The sequence below is a fragment of the Erythrolamprus reginae genome, chromosome 1 (assembly GCF_031021105.1).
Source record: "Erythrolamprus reginae isolate rEryReg1 chromosome 1, rEryReg1.hap1, whole genome shotgun sequence".
In the NCBI taxonomy this organism is placed as follows: domain Eukaryota; kingdom Metazoa; phylum Chordata; class Lepidosauria; order Squamata; family Dipsadidae; genus Erythrolamprus; species Erythrolamprus reginae.
In genome coordinates, this window is record NC_091950.1 from 269,947,334 (window position 1) to 269,968,538 (window position 21,205).

Here is a 21,205-nt window from a genome sequence, read left to right on the forward strand (position 1 = left end):
TTGTAATATAAGACTGGAGAAATAAATTCAAAGTCACAACAACGAAAAATTTACAAACAACCGAAAATCTACAAACTCATTCTTTGCCTCTAAGCTTTTGTTTTTTGTCTCTCAAACATTTGTTTTCATTTTCTAACATGAAAAGAACTTTCAAAAGCAGATTGTGTGATATGAAAATCTAATTATGTAAGAGGGGAAACATTCAAAAAGCCATTTTGTATTCCCAAGTGGTTGAAAATCAGTCTCAAGGTTAGTACAATTGAAAATCTGAGCTTTTGGTTTCAAAATAAAGTACCAATTTTTCCCAACTAAAGGATCAATTTTGCCTTGACAAGTTGAAGCCATATTGTTGTGTTAGAACACGTTTGAACCACAGTCTTCAAAAATATGAACATGCGTCATTGTCTGATGCTCAGATATGATATTTAGGGTTAAAATAGAATTCTTTATTGGTCAAGTATGATTGGATACTCAAGGAATTTGTCTTTGGTGTATATGCTCTTAGTGAACATAAGGAGAATAAAAGATATTAATCGAGAGTAAAAAGATACACCACTTAGTGATAGTCAAGATTACTAATAAGCTACCAAATCGCACTAGGAAACAAATAAAAACAATATACATTGAAAGATACAAGCAACATGGTTATAATAATAATAAGCAGGAAGAGATAGAAAGAATAATAGTAATACAATCTTAGTAAATTAATTATGACAATGTTGTGGGAATTAGTTGTTAAGCAGTGTGATGGCATTTGGGGAAAAACTGTCTTTGTGTCTAGTTCTGGTGTGCAGAGCCCTATAGCATCATTTTGAAAGTGGAAGTTGAAATAATTTGTGTCCAGGATTGTGAGGGGTCTGTAGATATTTTCACATCCCTCTTTTTGACTTGCACACTATATAGATCCTCAATGGAAGGTTGGTTGGTAGCAATTAGCATTGGTTGCCGATCAATTTCCGGTCACAATTCAAAGGGTTGGTTATGATCTATAAAGCCCTTCATGGCATCGGACCAGAATATCTCCGGGACCGCCTTCTGCCGCACGAATCCCAGCGACCGGTTAGGTCCCACAGAGTTGGCCTTCTCCGGGTCCCGTCGACTAAACAATGTCGTTTGGTGGGACCCAGTAGAGCCTTCTCTGTGGTGGCCCTGACCCTCTGGAACCAGCTCCCCCCAGATATCAGAGTTGCCCCCACCCTCCTTGCCTTTCGCAAGCTCCTTAAAACCCACCTCTGTCGTCAGGCATGGGGGAATTGAAATTTTCCCTTCTCCCTAGGCTTATAGAATTTATACATGGTATGCTTGTATGTATGAGTGGTTTTTTAAATTGGGGTTTTTTAGATTGTTTTTAATATTAGATTTGTTTACATTGTCTTTTTTATTGTTGTTAGCCACCCCGAGTCTTCGGAGAGGGGCGGCATACAAATCTAATAAATAAATAAATAAATAAAATAAATAAATTATTTTTTCTGCAGTTCTAATTATCCACTGAAGTCTGTGTTTGTCTTGTTTGGTTGCAGAACCAAACCAGACAGTTATGGAGGTGCAGATGACAGACTCAATAATTCCTCTGTTGAACTGAATGAGCAGCTTCTTGGGCAGTTTGTCCTTTCTAAGTTGACACAGAAAGAATATTCTATGTTGTGCTTTTCTGATGACATTTTGATGGACAGCAATTTTGAAAGGACAACTTTGAAAGGATGGCAATTCAGAAAGATCCTTTACCTCTTAATGGCAATCAGCTCTCCTGATTCAATACTTCTACCTAGGAGGACAGAGCCATATGTCCCATCTCCCAGCTGCTTGATAGTTGTGTATCGATTCATGATAGGGATCCTCCAGAAGGCAATCTCATTTCAGTCCTTGGCATTCTCTTTGCTGTGGATGAAGCATTTCCCCTCAGACTGAAGCCAGATTTTCTAATGACAGCACAACCCCAAAGTATCCAGGATTTTGTGAATGTTGCCAAGTTCATATTTTCAGAGATTCTCTTTTGGTCTGTGAAAATACAGAAAAATTGTCATCACCTGGCATGCCTTATCGTATGAAGGCTTATACGGTATTTTTCTTAATGGTATCATCTGAATACTTTCGAGTCTGCTAAGCAGAAGCTATAGCTGACCGTTGAATAACAGTGTATGACAAAAAGCTCACACAGCCTAGTCTAATATTCAGATCTTCCTAGTAGTAGATATATTCTTTTAGCTCTTCTCTAGAGTAGCAGTTTTCTATCTTTCATACTCTTCTGTCAAAGAGTCTAGATCCACCAGCTATTTATTTATTTAAATGGGTAAAATAACCCTGTGTGGTTCACAAAAAAAGCAACACAACAGAAAGGTATACAGTGATCCCCCGGTTATTGCGTCCCCGACCATTGCGAACAGGGTAATTTGTGATTTTTCAACCCAGAAGTCAAAACACCATCTGCGCATGTGTGCCCTTTTTTTCTATGGGCACGCATGCGTAGATGGGGCCCGGCAGATCAGCTGCTGGGCGGCTTCCCTGGGTCTTCCCCCTCTTGCTGGCGGGAGGGCGAGCAGCGGGCATCAGCAAGGAGTTTCCCCACCGCCCACGCAAACTCCTCGCTGCCGCCTGCCCTTCGCCCGCCCACGCCGTTCATTCTCGCCGCTTTCGAGCTGAGTCCTGAAGCGAATTCGCTCCGGGACTCATCTCGAAAGCGGCGACAGCCAGCGCGGAGAAGCCGTTCGCCGGCGCTGGCTGTCGGCGCTTTGGGGCTGAGTCCCGGAGCGAATTCGCTCCGGGACTCAGCTCGAAAGCGGCGACAGCCAGCGCGGAGAAGCCATTCGCCGGCGCTGGCTGTCGGCGCTTTGGGGCTGAGTCCCGGAGCGAATTCGCTCCGGGACTCAGCTCGAAAGCGCCGACAGCCAGCGCGGAGAAGCCGTTCGCCGGCGCTGGCTGTCGGCGCTTTGGAGCTGAGTCCCGGAGCGAATTCGCTCCGGGACTCAGCTCGAAAGCGGCGACAGCCAGCGCGGAGAAGCCGTTCGCCGACGCTGGCTGTCGGCGCTTTTGAGCTGAGTCCCGGAGCGAATTCGCTCCGGGACTCAGCTCGAAAGCGGCGACAGCCAGCGCGGAGAAGCCGTTCGCCGGCGCTGGCTGTCGGCGCTTTTGAGCTGAGTCCCGGAGCGAATTCGCTCCGGGACTCAGCTCAAAAGCGCCGACAGCCAGCGCGGCGTGGCTATTTTAAAATGTCGCCGCCGGCATGGGGGGCTTGCCAGCACCCCCAGGACCCCCAACCCGGGTTTGGGGGGCTGCTAGGAAGCCCCCCATGCCGGCGGCGACATTTTAAAACAGCCGCGCCGCCCCCAATCTTCGGCTCCTCGCTAGCGCTGCGGGAGTAAAAACACCATCTGCACATGCGCAGATGGTGTTTTTACTTCCGCAGCGCTACTTCGCGAAAACCCGCTCGTTGCGGGGGGTCCTGGAACGGAACCCTCGCAACGAGCGGGGGATCACTGTAAACCCAACATTAAAACTATACCTCATGGCACCCCAAATGCAACACTCTCATACATTTGTTGAGCTCCCATCTCATTGTAGGCCATTGCCTTGAGGAAGAGGCAGCATTTCACAACCTATTAAAAGAGTGGAGGCCTAGTCAGGATGGAGGCTAATTCCACAGAGCAGGGGCAGCTACAGAAAAGGGGTACCTCCTAGGTCCCTCTTTCTAAGATGACAACAGTTAAGAGAAGAGACTTGAAGTACACCCACACAATTAGTTGTGGGGAAGACCTCAGGGAGAGGAAATCCACAAATAATTTGGTCTTGTGCCATTGAAAGCTTATCAAAGGTGATAACCAATGCCTCCGGCTGTGGGTCTTGCCTCCCAAGGACAATTCCATCTGTCCGTCCATTACCCTGGGGGGAGAATCATTGGCCCCCTCAGAGAGGGTTCGCAACTTGGGCGTCCTCCTCGATCCACAGCTCACATTAGAGAAACATCTTTCAGCTGTGGCGAGGGGGCGTCAGTTGTGACCCTATTTGGACCGGGAGTCACTGCTCACAGTCACTAATGCCCTCATCACCTCAAGGCTCACCTACTGTAACGCTCTCTACATGGGGCTACCCTTGAAAAGTGTTCGGAAACTTCAGATCATGCAGAATGCAGCTGCGAGAGCAATCATGGGCTTTTCTAAATATGCCCATGTCACACCAACACTCCGCAATCTGCATTGGTTGCCAATCAGTTTCCGGTCACAATTCAAAGTGTTGGTTATGACCTATAAAGCCCTTCATGGCATCGGACCAGATTACCTCAGGGACCGCCTTCTGCCGCAGGAATCCCAGCGACCAGTTAGGTCCCACAGAGTGGGTCTTCTCCGGGTCCCGTCAACTAAACAATGTCGCTTGGCGGGACCCAGGGGAAGAGCCTTCTCTGTGGCGGCCCCGGCCCTCTGGAACCAACTCCCCCCAGAGATTAGAATTGCCCCCACCCTCCTTGCCTTTCGCAAGCTACTTAAAACCCACCTCTGCTGCCAGGCATGGGGGAATTAAGATTTCTTCTCCCCCTAGGCCGTTACAATGGTATGCATGGTATGTTTGTATGCGTGTTTGGTTTTGTATATTAAGGGGTTTTAATTTGCTTTTAGTATTGGATTATTATTGTATACTGTCTATGATTGCTGTTAGCTGCCCCGAGTTTTCGGAGAGGGGCGGCATATAAATCCAATAAAACTTGAAACTTGAACTCCGGATGCGTCTCCGGAGAGGGGCGGCATACAAATCCAATAAATAATAATAATAATAATAGTAATAGTAATAATAATAATAATAATAATAATTCTCAGTAGCTGATAGTTGTTGGAGTTCTTTCTCAATAATAATAATAATCTGGAAAGAAATTAAAAACCAGGGTAGCTTGCATTGTAGCAGCGTAATACAGGTAGCCCTCAACTTATAATCATTCATTTAGTGGCCATTCACAATTACAACGGCACTGCAGTGAAAAAAAGAGACTTATGACTGTTTTTCACTTATGACAGTTGCAGCATCTCCATGATAATGTGATTCCCCTGTTGCAACCTTCTGACAAGCAAAGTAAATGGGAAATCATATTCACTTAATAATGATATCACTAACTTTATAAATTGCAATGATTCACTTAACAGCTCTGGCAAGAAAAATCATAACATGAGGGCAAAATGCACTTGAGAATTATCTTGCTTAGAAATGGAAATTTTGGGTTAAATTGTGGTGGTAAGTAGACAAATAAACTAACTGTACAGATACAAAGGGGCATTTTCTCCCAAAAAGAAATGTACTATATTTACATGTATTGTGACATTTGTAAATTGTTATTTTTATTATATAAAACTAGAAAAATACTTTGGACTACACATACATATACTTGCAAAACACATACATAATTATGTACAATTGATTTTTAAAATATTAGGGATTTTAGTTTAGTTATTTAGTTAATTAATTGGATTTGCCATTGTATTTTATTGTTTTTATTATATGCTGTAAGCCACCCTGAGTCTTCGGAGAAGGGCAACATAGAAATCCAATCAATCAATCAATAAATCAATAATCAGAAAATTGTGATAATTCAAACAAGACTTGAGGTGGTGTTTCACTAAATTGCCCAAATCCAAAGAACATCAAATCTCACAGAAATAAAAGTGGTAGGCATTTCATCTACTTTCTTCCATATTCTTTTACTGATTTCTAATTATGAAAGGAGTGAAATCCAAGCAAAAGGGATATATTTACATATATCCAAACCTTCTCCAGTTGGGAATCAGCAAAGAATCTAGGGTCTTTTAGAAATTTGGCAAATGCAAACACTCTCAGTCCATCTTCTACAGAACCATCACTTCCTTTTTGACCTTTCTGATGATATCAGCCTTTCCTGACCCTGGAAGAAATCAATCTCAGTGGTTGATAGTGGTTGGAGTTCTTTCTCAACCCCTGGAAGAAGAAATGGCTGACTTTCAAAAGCTATCCCAGGATTATGAAGTCACAAATTTGGGCCACAGCTCTAGGAGTTTTAGAAGTGTAACACAAGGATTGTTTAATATTTGAAGTATAGGAGATAATACCTCCTATAATTGTTTTTATATAACATTTGTTAAAAGAATAGAAAATAAAGCAGATCAAATTGTTGTAAGTCGCTCTGAGTCTAAGGAGAAGGGTGGCATAAAAATTGAATAAATACATAAATAAATAAATACATAAATAAATACATAAATAAATTGCTTAGTAACAATTACCTCAATATTCTTGGAAGATTGCATTTATCATTTTTTTTTTAAGTTCATCCAAAGAAGCATTTGTATTAGATCAGTTGCAAATTAATAGCTTTATACATTGCAATTGTTTAAAAGCAGTAGCTTTAGAATCTTTCTAATAATAGAAATCTAATCAAAATTAGCCAAATTTCGTACATGAAAATCTTCAATTTAGCAAATAAATCCCGTTTTAACTATTTACACACACACACCACAAAGTTTCCATTTCCCATTTATTAGTCAGGCCCAGAGACATAACTCAATAATTTTGAGCATAAACAAAGGCTGGAGGATTAACTTCAGCTTCTGAAGCCCCAAATCTATCATATCTGGAGGAAGATGTAAACAAGCTTACATCACTTATCCAGATGAAGTCTATTAATTTTACAGCACATGCAACCTCCACATTTAGAAGGTTGCAACGGCTACAATTAAGGAATTCATCCTCAATAAAGAAAGAAAATGTGAGCGTGGAGAACTAGAATCACAAAGATTATACAAACCGTGCTAAGAGAAGCTGTGGATTCTTCCATCAGAGGGAAAACAAAGCTGAGAAGGATTCAGTGCATTCAGATGGGTAATGACAATATTTCCGCCCAAAAGAAAAATGCATACACAAAAGGAAAATACAGCCACATTGGAGAACAACCAGGAGCTTTTTCTGGTGAAAGCAACTCAGCAGCTCCCCCATAAGGACTTTTGTTAGGTCTGCCTGGAGGTCGGTGAAATTTTTCCACCCCTTGAGAAGCAGTGAACCCAATTTAAGTTTGATGTAAAAGTACTACTGTATCTGTAAAAATTCTCCACTTTTTTTCAAATGGGGTTTAATGTCCAGTATGTGAGAAAAGGCCTCATCATATATAGTGTATATTTATCAGTGGGTTATTGTAGGTACCATAATGCAAATTTGAGCTCAACCAATTTTTATATACTGTACAGTTAAGGCTCGGTACCCATTCTTTATCCATACACATTTTACCACACCACAGACCAGGAATAAAATGTATTTTGTGCTATGAATATTGATGTCACCAAGCAATTTACAGAACTTTTTATAGGTTTAGGAACATGGGATAAATCACTACCTCAAACAGGGCAGGAACTGAAATCTAACAGCAGACACCAAACAAGATTAGTGTCAAAAATAATGAAGGGATAAAATTGCAGTCCACATACTAAATCTTAGCTTTAGTAAAGAATGGAGAAAATAAAACTTTGGTGTGTCTAGTAAATGCATTACATATACATTATACTATTCTGCTTTAGTACGCAAAAATTGTGACAGATCACACAATTATGTAGAGCAGGGGTGTGCAATCTTGAATATTTTAAGAACTGTGGACTTCAATTCCCAGAATTCCCTAGCCATTCATAGGGAATTCTGGGAATTGAAGTCCACAAGTTTTTAAAAGTGGCCAAGGTGGGACACCCCTGATGTGAAAATTCTGCTAGTGCAGGGGTAGGTAAAGTTGGCTCTTCTATGACTTGTAGACTTCAACTCCCAAAAATTCCTGAGCCAATCAGGCTAGCTAAGGAATTCTGGGAAGTCCAAATATCATAGAAGAGCCAACTTTATCTACCCCTTGTGCTAGTGCAACCTAAAAATTGAACTGCGGTACAGTATTTGAGGGAGTCCTGGGACAATACAGAGAACAATTCCCCTATTCCTCTTAATGTGGCTTCCTTTCCATAGCCGCAACTGGAGGGAAAAAACCGTTCCCTGGTTTCTAAATTCGAAAGCCCTAAACCAGCCAATCCCAAGAGCCGACTGGCTTGGCCACCTCCCAGAATCCCTTACGACGCTTACGTTTCCTAGCGCAAAATACGCAGGGAATGAGTCACAGGGCCGCGCGCAGTCTTCTGGGAAGCGCAGTCCACGTGAAGCCCTCCGCTCCTTGTGTTTATGTTGGCGTCTGCGCATGCGCGCTCCGCTGATTTGCCTGCTCCATCTCGTTCGGTCGCTGACGTTCCCTCGCGCGCTCGCAATCGCTCCTCGTTGTCTTGAGAAAATGGCTGCCGTACGCCGCGCTCGCAGTGACCCCCGCTGCGTAGTTCGCTTTTCTGACCGAGAACTCTGCTAAATTTTCTTCCCTGCTTGGTACCCCGTTCGAGAGGGAGGTGAATAAAAAGAGTCCCAAAAAAGAGACCCGACGGCCGTTGAAGAGGCGGCGGAAACCTTCAACCAACCGGACAGGCCGCCCGAGTTCGAAACGGCCACAGCGCTGCCGTTTGGCGAGAGCGACAGTTGGACGGACGGCCTGGCTGCCTCAGCCTCGGCCTCAGCATGGTGAGGGGAGGGGCTGCGGAGCGGATGCGCGTGACGAGACGCGCGAGAAAGGGCGGGTTGGTGGGGGTCTCGCGCTCTAACGGACTGCCGCCGAAGCGGAGAGATGGCCCCGCCCTTGAGAAGGGTCGACGCGTGAGGGGGAGGCGAGCCGGTCGATGCGCGTGGAACTCAAATCGCCTCAGTTCGGCCCTTTGCTGAATGTTTGTGGAACGTTATAATAGGCTTAGAATGGGAAGGTGCTTCGCGAATAAAGAAGCCCCTTGTTAACCAAGTGCGCGAGACACCTTTAGGATATATTAAAAAACAAACCCAAAGGGTCACAAATGAGCACGCCATCCAGTTTAAAACGCAATAAAGATTTCCAAGGCCAAGCTGTGCATCACGTTAAGGGTCTCCAACCCAAGCTGGCTGGACAATTCTGGGAGTTGCAAGTCCTCCAAGCTTAAAGTGGCCAAGGTTGGAGACCCCTGTTTTAAGTAGATTCGATCGAAAAGATCAAACATACCCGTCCATCGCCAGAAGGTGCTGAAGCCTTTAGTTTAAATAAGCGGTTTCTGCTTGATGTCAGAAACAGAATAAGAGATTGGATGAATGCAGTTCAGAATGTCAGAATAGAACTAGGCACTTGTTTCTACCAAATCTCTGGAAAGTGCTAGCAAAGAGACTTAAGGTGACATCGGCACTGCCTGCTCTCTTTTTCATGTGGTGGTTTCCAAGGGGAAAAAACAATATAATCAGCCTAATAACTTTGGCAAAGGTAATTTTTTTAATCAGTCAGACACAATCATACTAGAGAAAATTAGGTGGACACATGCAATTTAATTGTTGATTTGTTAGACAAGCTGTAGTGAATATATAGCTATTGATTTTTTTTGGACCCACTTGCCAATTCTAATGTGGTTTACAATATATGAAATAAAATTTTAAAGTGTCATAGTAAAACCAATAAATATAGACATCTTTAAAAGATCTATTTTATTCATCATGGAAGAAACATGGAAGAGGCACACCTGATTTGGGCACTGGTGTTCCAGTGGGAAGGGTCTATTGCTGAGAAAATCAAGTCTACAGGTTTACACACACACAAATCCATCTGGGGTATCCATTCTCTAATAGATCAACATATATAACAATATCTCTAATAGTACAGATTTTACATGAAGGAGACTGTTACAAAAGTGATTATGAAGGCCCACCTTGACATCTCTGCAACAGTATTAAATTGATACCACCCTCTCAGAAAAGAGTGGACTACTACAAAACTGTCTCCAATCCTCTCTTGCAAGTACAGTAATACCTCATGATACGAACTTAATTGGTGCAAGGAGGAGGTTCGTAAGACGAAAGGTTCGTAAGACGAAACATTGTTTCCCATAGGAAACAATGTAAAGTCAATTAATCCGTGCAACCAAAAAACCCCCCGCAAAAAAACGGCTTTCGGCGACTGCTGGGAAGCCGTGCGGCTGTTTTAAAAGGTGACAGCCGGCCTGGGGGGCTTCCCAGCACCCCCCCGAACCCGGGTTCGGGGGGTGCTGGCAAGCCCCCAGGCTGGCTGCGACCTTTTAAAACACCCGCGCCGCTTCCCAGCTGTCTCCTGAAGCCAAATGCTAAAGCCGAACTTCCGCGTTCGGCTTCGGGAGACAGCTGCGAAGCGGCGCGGGTGTTTTAAAAGGTCGCAGCCGGCCTGGGGGCTTCCCAGCAACCTCCCGAACCGAACCCGGGGTTCAGCAAAATTTTGCCTCTTCTTACGAACTTTGTTCGAGTTACGAACCGGCGTTCGGGAGGCTTCTGGGAAGCCCCGCCGCCCGGCTGTTACCTTTTAAAACAGCCGCGCGGCTTCCCAGCAGTCTCCGAACGCCGGTTCGTAACTCGAAAAAAGTTCGTAAGAAGAGGCAAAATTTTTCTGAACCCCGGGTTCGTATCACGAGTTGTTCGTAAGACGAGGGGTTCGTATCTTGAGGTACCACTGTAACTCAAAAAGATACCATGTTATAATACTGAAACCTGCAGAGAGGTGCACAGAATAGGAGAGTGCATCACAGCTGGGTTTTTTTCAGAGTAATTTTTTTTAAAAATTTTTTCCTGCACATCATAAAATACAAAAAGCAATATACCTTCTCTTTTGTTACAATAAAATAGTTTTGGATTAGTAAATCTTATATAATCAAATTATACATTCTTAAATCCCATCTATTTAATTTCAGGTATCATCACACACCCCTTATTCCCTTCTTTCTAATTTCATCATCCAGATAAATCTTTATTAATGTCTAGTTATGTCCATCATTAATATTCCTTAAACTATTTGTAAAATCTAAATCCTTTGGATCTTACAATCTTAATGTCTAAGCCATAGTGCCTTCTTCCCTCTAGTAAAAATCTCAAAACAAACTAAAATCCCTTATATCTAAATTTATCAATATAAAATTATATACTTTATCAATTTAAAAAACAAATAAATACAAACATTTAAATTCATTACTTCTTATTATGCCATTATTATATTTCATCAAACCCCTCTTGATAAATTAAAATTAAGCAATAAAAACAAATACTCTGATTTTCAAATCTGTAAACTCCATTTAACACACTAGTCCAAATTGAATAAACCTTAGAAGTCTAAATAAAATCTACTTAAGTCACCTTAATATATTTCATTTACTGTACTTATAAATTTTATCAAAATTCATAAATCTACTGCTAAATGAATAAAAAAATAACTACTAAAATTTAAAAAACCTATTATAAAGTATTATAAAATATTCTAAATACAATCAACCATTTTCAAAAAGCCCTTTTCCTTGTCTATATTTAATATCTGTCTCTGCCATCTTTTTATCTTTCATTTTCATTTTACTCTTCTTCATCATCCATCTCTTCTTTAAATAAATAAAAAGTCCCCTTTACAAATCCTCTTTTTGCAAATTCCCATTCCTTTTGAAATTGGCAAAAATCTGATAACCTTGCTTATATCTTCTCTTAACAGTGCTTTTTAAGACAGGGGCATTGATATCTTCATCCACCAAACCTTTTTCAGAAGTTTCTATAATTTTACCCCTAGATTTCTCTTGTTCCACCTCAGCATGTAAAAATACACCATCAAAAAATATGTAATATATCCCCCAATTAATTCATCCTTAATCCCAAAATTATTTTTATTTCCACATTCAGTAATTGTCTCTTTATATGTTTCAAGTCCATCTTGTTCTGGTACATCTTCTACTCCCACTTCATGTTCTTCAGCTTTTTCTATTCCAATTCCAAATTCAACAATTCCATTATAACATTTGTCAATGTCCTCTTTGCCATCTCCAATTTGTAATCCTATTCCAGTTCCAATTCCAATGTCAATTATTAATCCCATTTCATGGTGGAAACCTTTAATGTCCTCAGAAATCTCCATGTGAAGCTCATCCAACAAGTCTCTTATTTCTCTTAATTCCTCCATCTCCTTTTCCTTTACGTAAAAAATGGCTAATTTTGTCCAGCTGCTTAAACAGCCTACAAAAAAGCCAACAAGGCGCTGTGTGTGTGTGTGTGTGTGTGTGTGTGTGTGCAGAAGCAACAACAGGTTTAATTAATCCATTTCATGAAGGTCGAGACTAAGTAAACAAAAAATTCCAACTCGAAAACTTTCTCACGAATACAGTCTCTACCAACAGATGGCAACCATACCGTCCTTAAATCTCTCATTGTTTTTTAAGTTTTCAACTTTTCAATCCAAATAATATATATCTAAAAAAATTAAAAATAAAATTTTACAAATTCAATATTCTTCCAAAATTATTTTTAGACATTAACTTCTATTCCCATTCAAAACAAAAACAGCAATTGTAGTATCCATTTAGCCACTCTCCCCAATTTCTCTAACTCCTTTTGCAGTAATCCATAAGCAGAAAGTAACAAAAAGATTTCTTCCTCCGGCAGCAATGCTCAACTTGACAGTTAATTCTCCTCGCCACAACACCAGCACAAAACTTATATTTCCTTTTCTTTTCTGGATGACTTCCAATTCTTCAAGCAACTCTTTCTAGCACGCAGTCTCCTCAGCTAATGTCGGCTAGCTGCCTTCGCACCACTGATGGTGGAGGCTCCAGGTCTGGTCAACCCTGGGGTTTGCCGACCCCAAACAGGGACCAAACCAAGTCCCCTTCTTCCCCTCCCCTCCAGGGAGGTTTGGGCCAATTCAAACTGAATCAGCACCCCCAAACAGCAGGGAATCGGCGTTTCCCCGCGGGAACGAAAGAAACGCCGCTGCCACCAAGGCGCTGACCACGCTCCTTCACATCACAGCTGTTTCAAGTTGCAGCTACAAAAACAAGTGCTCTGTTTCATGTTTTGCTTAGAAAGGATCCAGATAATCTGTCTCATCTTTTGTAGTTGAAGCCTAACTGCCTTTTCTGCAGCTTTTTTAAGCAGTAATAGTTGGATAAGTGAATCCAGGGAAGTATTTTTTAAGAAGAGAACAGTTTCTTTAATGGCTGTAGGCATTGCCCCTTCCTCCTTTAACAGTGTGTTGATTAACAGCTGAACTATGTACTCCAGTTGTTGTTAGAAGTTCACATTGAAAAGCAAGGATCTAATTTGCACATAGCCTCCTCAGGGATCTGCCTTGAAGAAATACCACAAAACAATAGTTTACAAATTACAATTTCCATACTGCACCAAATAAAATCTAAACTGTATACATTTGATTGTCCTTCTTCCCCTGCTTCCTGAGTCGTTTTACAATTTAAATTCGTGGAGATTAATAGTTCACAGAAAGCCCTGAGAAGTGGGACAGTTTTACAAATTGATTAAAGAAATAAAATAATTGCAATACATTCTCGATATAGAGAGTGAAAAGCATGGGGGTGGGGAAACGTCAGACTGGATGAGCCTTTTAACTGAACAGTTTTTAAACCAGGGATGATGTTCATCTCTATTATCATCTAGTTCCAAGAAGCAGTTAGTTTTCTTCAACATTAAACTTGATAACAGAAATGAGAGAGAACAAGTTGAAATTAAATCCAGATAAAACAAAGGTGCTTTTGGAAAAAGTTGGACTTGGAGAGAGTGGTAAAACCTGTTTTGGATGAGATTATCCTTCCTCAAGAGGAACAGATTTGCCACTTGACAAGAGTTCTGAATCTGCAGGTGAAAGCTATTATATAACATCCATTCTTTGGTTGTAACCTGTCTTGAGTTCTGAATTATATTTATCTCATAGCTGTCCTTGAAGAGTACTTGAAAATAGCAATAGATAGGTTGCTGTCTGATACAAAGTGCAAAGATCAGACAATGTTTGTAGTGAAAGATTTGTATTGGACTTGATTATTTGAGGTACTGCCTTTGTTATTGTGAATCTACCACAATAACATAATAGAAAAGATAATAATGGTTAACATAATAAGAAAAATAAAATAAAAATAAGATAATGAGATATTTTGGAAGATTGCTTTGTGGTACCTCTTGTAGAGCATCAAAGCAATAGCTCAAAAAAAGTATTTATGGTTTGCAGTCTCCCACCCATGCCACTAGCGGATCCTATTTTGTCACAGTATTTTAGAGTTGGCTTCAAATCAATGAAATTTTGCTCCATCTTAGAAGGAATTAGTTTCCCAGTTGTATACTGGAAAATTTTGAATGTATACACTGAACATACGAAATATTTGTTGAGTTTCCTACATTGTAATAATGCAAACCTCAAACATATGAAACAATTCTGAAATTTTAAATGAAGCAATGCAAAATCCTTAAAACCAATGAAATAAACAATTACCCTGATAAGTAAAATCAAAGGGGAATAGATACATTGTCAGGTAGCCACCCTGAGTCCACGGAGAGGGGCAGCACACAAATCCAGTTAATAAATAACAAAATCTTTGCACTATGGAAGATTTCCTAATCTTCAGAATCAATTTATTCCCAGAGTGGATATACCACAGGAAACATCTGTAACATTAAAGGAATTTCAGTAAGCCATAGAATCACTAAGATATAAACTATAAACTATAAAGATTGATTAGGCCTATGTTGAAGCAATTACTTAGGTAACAAGTTGTTTAGGGCTTTTTATTAACATTGCAAAGCTTTGCGCAACAGATTAAAATGGACCATCTCTTAACATTTTTGTTAATATCTGATTTTGCGATACTGCTATATAATGACTTGGAGTACTAACTTGATGTTTCTTTATTAGGCAGAAGGAGAAGAAGATTCTTGCTCTGACATAGTAAAGGAGGATGACAATGACAGTTCTGGTGAAGCAAATCTTGAGGTGTGCTGTTTTATCTTCACTCGTGTAGTCATATAATTTTATTCTGTATTCCATGTGCCTTTGTACTTTTGTCTCAACACTTTAAAACTTTCCTGTATATTACCTTTAAAAGGAAACAGTTTTATTTTGGGGGATGCAGTTGCAATGATCCTAGAAATAATTATTTTTTCCTGATCCTAGAAATAATTATTTTTTCATAAGAATAATTATTTATTAGAAAGCATGAAAAATCAACAGAAAAGTATTTCTGTCTATGTGACAGAAATAACTTATATTCTTGATGGGAACACATCCCTAGAAATGCAGTATTCCTTTTATTTCTCTCTCTAGAACTTCAGCCGCTTCATCTTATAATGTTTATTGATCATTCTTTAAAAATTGATTTTTAGGCAGAGCTTCAAATGTTCAGAGCCCAGTGGATGTTTGAACTTACCCCAGGGGGGAGCTGTACAGGTCTGGAAACTCGATCCTGCAGAACAAGAGGGTCTTTATTAAAGACTGTAGATACCAAAGGGAAACTCGAACTTGCAAAAGAGGAAAAGGTAAACAATTTAAACCTCCAAAGAGTCATGGGGTGCAGTGGTTACAATGCAGTACTGCAGGCTAATTCTGCTGACTGCCAGCAGTTTGGTTTCCACTGGCTCAAGATTGACTCATCCTTCCAAGTCAGGAAGAGGACACAGATTGTTGTGGGTAATATGTTGATTCAACCACTTAAAGAGGGCTGTAAAAGCACTATGAAATGGTGTATAGCATCTTAGGGCTATTGTTATTGCTTTTGCTATTTCTAAACTGTTAACATTCATCTTTAAGTGTTTCAGTATGTAGAAACTATAACCTATTTTTTAAAAAATTCTATTCTTACAATTGAGCTGTATCTTACTGAAATAAAGCTGGTCCTGAATTCCCTGTACATTTGTTTGGATTTATGTTCAAGTAAAGCACAAATACTATTATCGGTCAGATATTGCAATAAAAAAAACACAGGATTGCAGTGCAGTTAACATGAGTAACATTGAAGTAATCAGTTTTGGTCCATAATTAGGATACTTATTAAAATTTAATTAGCCATGGAAAAACTGCGTTGACTTATTTTTAAAATAGTATTAAAAAAAATACTAATAGAAGGTTGTATTTCATTACTTGTCAATTTTCTTTGCTTACATGTAAAGAATTCCAAAACAAATGTCTAATTTTTATGCAGGCAAGAGAACTATTCCTGAAGGCAGTGGAACAAGAGCAAAATGGAGCTCTTTATGAAGGTAATTTAACATTCCGATTTAATGTCATATATTAATTTCTTGGACCATGCTCCTTATGAGCTCAAACTATTTACTATTATAATGAAAAATACAATGTAAAGATTAATTATTAAGAGGCAAAGTGGTTGTCAAGCCGCCAGCATATAATTTATGTATATACAGTGGTACCTCATCTTACGAGCGCCACGAACCCGGTGTTTAAGATTTTTTTTGCCTCTTCTTCTGAACTATTTTCACCTTACAAACCCAAGCCACTGCTGCTGGGATGAAGGGGTTTCTTTTTTTCCCCTTTTTTGAAGAAAGAAAAGGGAGGGGTGGCTTGGAGGGGGAAAGAGTTTGCAGAGAACAGTGTGCTTGCAGAGGCACTGAAAGGGTGTCTTTTGAAGAAAGAAAAGGGAGGGGCGGCTTGGAGGGAGAAAGACTTTGCAGAGAACAGCGTGCTTTTAGCTGTTCCCCTTTAGCTTCATCTGTTCCTGTCAGTATCTCATCCAGTTCCCATTTTCTGAAATTAAAACCATATTCTTTTAAATCCTCGTTATGTCTTCATTGTATTTGCAAACATGTATACAAATCTAACTTAATTCCTTGTTTTTCTATGTCTTTTTTTCACTTCTCCCTTTTCTGTTAAAATGTCTTTGTATCTAATAATATTTTGTATATTTTTCAGTTTTGGATATGTCAACACTTCCCTAGTTGAAAGCCACATTGCTATTTCTCTATAGTGTTTTTCTTTTACTTTCTCCTACACCTTTAATAAGCTATTTCTTATATAGTGTCTCTGGAAATATGAATGCATTCTATTTTTCCTGTACCATAAGAATGCATGCCATCCTAATCGCAAATCATGTCCTTCCAACGTTAAGAACCTTACATGATCCCTATCACAATCATTAAGTGTTGTACCATAATGCACTTGGGGAAAAGGAATCCTAAATCTGCGTATTGCATTGGCAGTTCTGTGTTAGCAAAAACTTCAGAAGAGAAGGATTTAGGGGTAGTGATTTCTGACAGTCTCAAAATGGGTGAGCAGTGTGGTCGGGCGGTAGGAAAGGCAAGTAGGATGCTTGGCTGCATAGCTAGAGGTGTAACAAGCAGGAAGAGGGAGATTGTGATCCCCTTATATAGAGCGCTGGTGAGACCACATTTGGAGTACTGTGTTCAGTTCTGGAGACCTCACCTACAAAAAGATATTGACAAAATTGAACGGGTCCAAAGATGGGCTACAAGAATGGTGGAAGGTCTTAAGCATAAAACGTATCAGGAAAGACTTAATGAACTCAATCTGTATAGTCTGGAAGACAGAAGGAAAAGGGGGGGCATGATCAAAACATTTAAATATGTTAAAGGGTTAAATAGGGTTCAGGGGGGAAGTGTTTTTAACAGGAAAGTGAACACAAGAACAAGGGGACACAATCTGAAGTTAGTTGGGGGAAAGATCAAAGGCAACATGAGAAAATATTTTACTGAAAGAGTAGTAGATCCTTGGAACAAACTTTCAGCAGACGTGGTTGGTAAATCCACAGTAACCGAATTTAAACATGCCTGGGATAAACATATATCCATTGTAAGATAAAATACAGGAAATAGTAAAAGGGCAGACTAGATGGACCATGAGGTCTTTTTCTGCCGTCAGTCTTCTATGTTTCTACCACATATTCTTGACAAATCTATATTTTCTATTATGTATACCGAGAGCATATGCACCAAGACAAATTCCTTGTGTGTCCAATCACACTTTGCCGATAAATAATTCTATTCTATTCTATTTCTCATTCCTTCAACCATGTTAGCATTGCCGTTTTATAATAAATCTCCCAATTCAATAGACTGAACTCTCCTCTAAGTCTTGTATCCTGCAACATTTTGACATTTAATCTTTTCTTCTTCCCTTGCCATATATATTTCCATATTATTTTATTCAAATAATATTTTTTCTCCAGTTTTATCAGTATTGTCTGGAATAAAAATAAAATGATTGGCAACATATTTATTTTAATTAAAGCTGTTCTTCCCATTAGTGTTATTTGTAGATTTTTCCACTCTTAAGTCTCAATTTCATTTCTCAATTTATAATAATTATCTTCTTTTATTGTTGCCCATCTAGCTGATAATTGGATACCCAGATATATAACTTGCTTGACTATTGGTATGCCTAGCTGCTCCACTATTTTACTCTTGTTTTTCTGTCACATTTTTTACTATTATTTTTGCTTTGTCTTTATTGATTTTCAGCCCTGCCACTTCTTCTTATTGCTCTATTTGTCTCATAATCTTGGGCCTGTTTCTACTGGAAAAATTCATCATTTGTAGTTGCGTTATCATAAATTTCCAATTCACGTTGTCAAAGGCTTTCTGTGCGCCTAAGAACAGCAATGCCATTTGTCTCTCTGGATGTTTAAAGATAAATCAGCAAAATATGGATGAACATGAACCATATTCCAAGTTATGCTCAACTTTGAGTTGAATTAGGTAGACATTTGGAAAATAAAGATTTCTGACTAACCTACCCACAGGGTTATTATAAAGATTAAAATTTATTTGAAAACATTTTGAATTGCAAATGATATTATAAACAACCAATTTACTGCCACAATAATTTTGAAGCAAGTATTGTGATAAATGGACATTGGGATGTTTTAAAATATTTTTAATAAAGACAGCAATACGGTTAATGTACAAAATCCCCTCTCCTGTCCCTCCTGATTTATCCCCCCCCCTATTTTTTTAAATGGGAGAGGAATATGTTGCAAAGCAACTTCATATGTTTTTATTCCAATAATGTTTTTGATCCTCATGTATTCAAGCAGGCATCTTGGGATCATTGATGGATGATAAAGTCACAACCTTACCAATTTATCTTAACCGTGAATGGATGCTTTGTGATTGATCTTACTAATAAAGACAGTGGCTAAATATATCCTCAATATTTCAAATGTGCTAACTGGCCAAGCCAATTGTGCCAGTTTTATTGTTACACTTTAATCTCAGAGTACTTACCTTGCCCTGTCTATTAACTATGCAATGATCGTTGCTGATTCAATCCATTGCTCCATTCTCCCCAGCCTGGTCACCACATTTTATGAGTACCTGTAAAAATATGGAAATAGTTAAATATACTATTAAAATGGCCTTTCATTAATTACAGTGATTGTACTCTCCTACTATCATTTTTTTTGCAAAATATGTTTTGCATTAATAATATAATAACAAAAGAAAAGTTGCATAAGAACTCTGCTAATGCATTGATTTTTAAAAGTTTATCTTTAATAGTTATTCCAAAGTGTATGAACAATCAATTTAAATAAGCATTGCTTTTATTTTTAGCTATTAAATTTTATCGTCTGGCTATGCAATTGGTCCCAGATATTGAGTTTAAAATTACCTATACCAGATCTCCAGAAGGTGACAGTATTGGGAAAAGCTAGTAAGTATATATTTATGTAGATAAGCATGTATTATTTTAAAAGATTGTACTCAGTATAAATTGGAGATCTCTCCCTGTGTGTGTGTGTGTGTGTAGAAAGAGTGAAGCTGTTAGATTGACATGACCCCAGTAAACCGATCTTAGTGAATTAGACTATTACTATAATGTATATTTACAGATAGCTCAAATATAGAAAATATTCTTCCGAATTTACATGGTAAAAGGGATCTTACTGCACAATTAAGGTACTGTATTTTTTGGAATATGACACACCTTTTTTACCCACCCACCCTCAAAAAAGGATGAAAACTTGGCTGCATCTTATACTGCAAATGTAGCCCCACTCAGCCACCCTCATCCTTTGGCCTCTGCCTCCCAGCACTTTATCTCCTTGAAACAAACAGGGTAGAGCCTGATTAGCACAAGCAACTCATTATCAGCTTCCCAACTGTCAGCTGATATGAGGTTGCAGCCAGTGCTAAACTTGTTTTCCTCCCCCAAAATTAAGGTGCATCTTATACTCCGAAAAACATGGTAGTTTCCAAAGGCTTACTGTGTGTGTGTGTGTGTGTGTGTGTGTGTGTGTGTGTGTGTGTGACAGTAAGGGTTTTTTCAAAATGACTTTGTGTGTGTGTGTGTGTGTGTGTATAACATATTTTTGCTGATAATGAAAAGGAAGGGAGACTAGTATAGATTTATTTCAAGCTATTTTGCTCTTATCAACTAGCTATACCTTTACTGGGATTTGAAACTGGGAAGTCTGCCTATAAGGCAGTAGCTTTAACCTATTAATTCGACAGAAAGAAAACCCATGTATGTATGTATATCTGAATGATAAACCAAAAATCTATTGAATCATGAGAAATTTTAAGAGTGTTCTAGGTCTCAAATTACCACTTTTCTAACAGAATTTACTTTCTCATATACTATTGGTGAAGAAACTAGAAGAAGTTTTAAAAAAAGGCAGTATCCCCAAACAAGGCAAAACAATGTGATACATACACGGTTATTCTAATATTGAAAATCCAATATGAGCTGAAGGAGCCAACTCTCTTATCACCATTAGAAAATACATGGAGCCCTCAACCTACAACCATTTCTTTAGTGACCATTCAAAATTACAAGGGTGAAAGTGATTTATGACCATTTCACACACACTTGTAGCATCCCTATCATTACATATTCAAAATTCAGATGCTTGGCAACTGGCATGTATTTAAATAGTTGCAATGTCCTGGGATCATGTGATCACCTTTTGCAACTTTCTGAGAAAATCACTGGGGAAGCAGATTCACTTAACTGTTATTAATTTAATTTCAGTGGTTCACTTAACAAGTGTGGGGAGAAAAATTGTAAAATGGAGCAAAATTCATTTAACAACTTGCTTTGTAACAGAAATTTTGGGCTCAATTGTGGTCACATTCTTTCTCCCACTCTCAAAATCAAAATATGTGCTTTTGTAGTAATAAAAGAAAATCCTTTGAAACATTAAAAACTGGAAAAAATGACAGTTGGGAAAACCATTATAGCATTCTCTTTTAATGGTCTTTGTGTCTCATATGAACTCTTGGAAGCTGTTAAGGCAATATTATATACAATGGTGTGTACTTGACTTCACGTTTGGGACCATTTTTTTTTGCAAAATACTAATTAGTATGTAAATGTATGGACTTGAATATTAACAGGATTGGTCTATTCATCTGTTGTACAGGTAGTCCTTCA

General features: G+C 39.1%; 2 protein-coding genes across 9 annotated transcripts in view; one reads left to right on the forward strand and one right to left on the reverse strand.

Moving 5' to 3' along the window:
• The window catches only part of LOC139156863 (serine/threonine-protein kinase ICK-like), a 33,275-nt gene extending 24,654 nt beyond the window's left edge, over positions 1-8,621 (reverse strand). For 5 of the 8 annotated variants that reach the window (XR_011557383.1, XM_070732991.1, XM_070732990.1 and 2 more), the window contains exons 1-2: positions 6,755-6,946; positions 1,726-1,998 (exon numbers count right to left, since the gene is read on the reverse strand). Coding sequence is in view for 7 of the 8 variants with exons in the window: in XM_070732991.1 (XP_070589092.1) it covers positions 1,726-1,826 (101 nt within the window). In the remaining variant the exon portion in view is untranslated. Of the gene's footprint in view, positions 1-1,725; positions 1,999-6,233; positions 6,255-6,754; positions 6,947-8,058 lie in introns of those variants that run through there. The other 3 variants (XM_070732988.1, XM_070732987.1, XM_070732989.1) reach the window with 3 other exon arrangements.
• Positions 8,184-21,205, forward strand: part of FBXO9 (F-box protein 9) — a 29,876-nt gene continuing 16,854 nt past the window's right edge. The window contains exons 1-5 of the mRNA XM_070732993.1: positions 8,184-8,538; positions 14,720-14,797; positions 15,187-15,339; positions 16,002-16,059; positions 19,384-19,483. Of these exons, the coding sequence (XP_070589094.1) occupies positions 8,536-8,538; positions 14,720-14,797; positions 15,187-15,339; positions 16,002-16,059; positions 19,384-19,483 (392 nt within the window). The 5' untranslated portion in view covers positions 8,184-8,535. The remainder of the gene's footprint in view (positions 8,539-14,719; positions 14,798-15,186; positions 15,340-16,001; positions 16,060-19,383; positions 19,484-21,205) is intronic.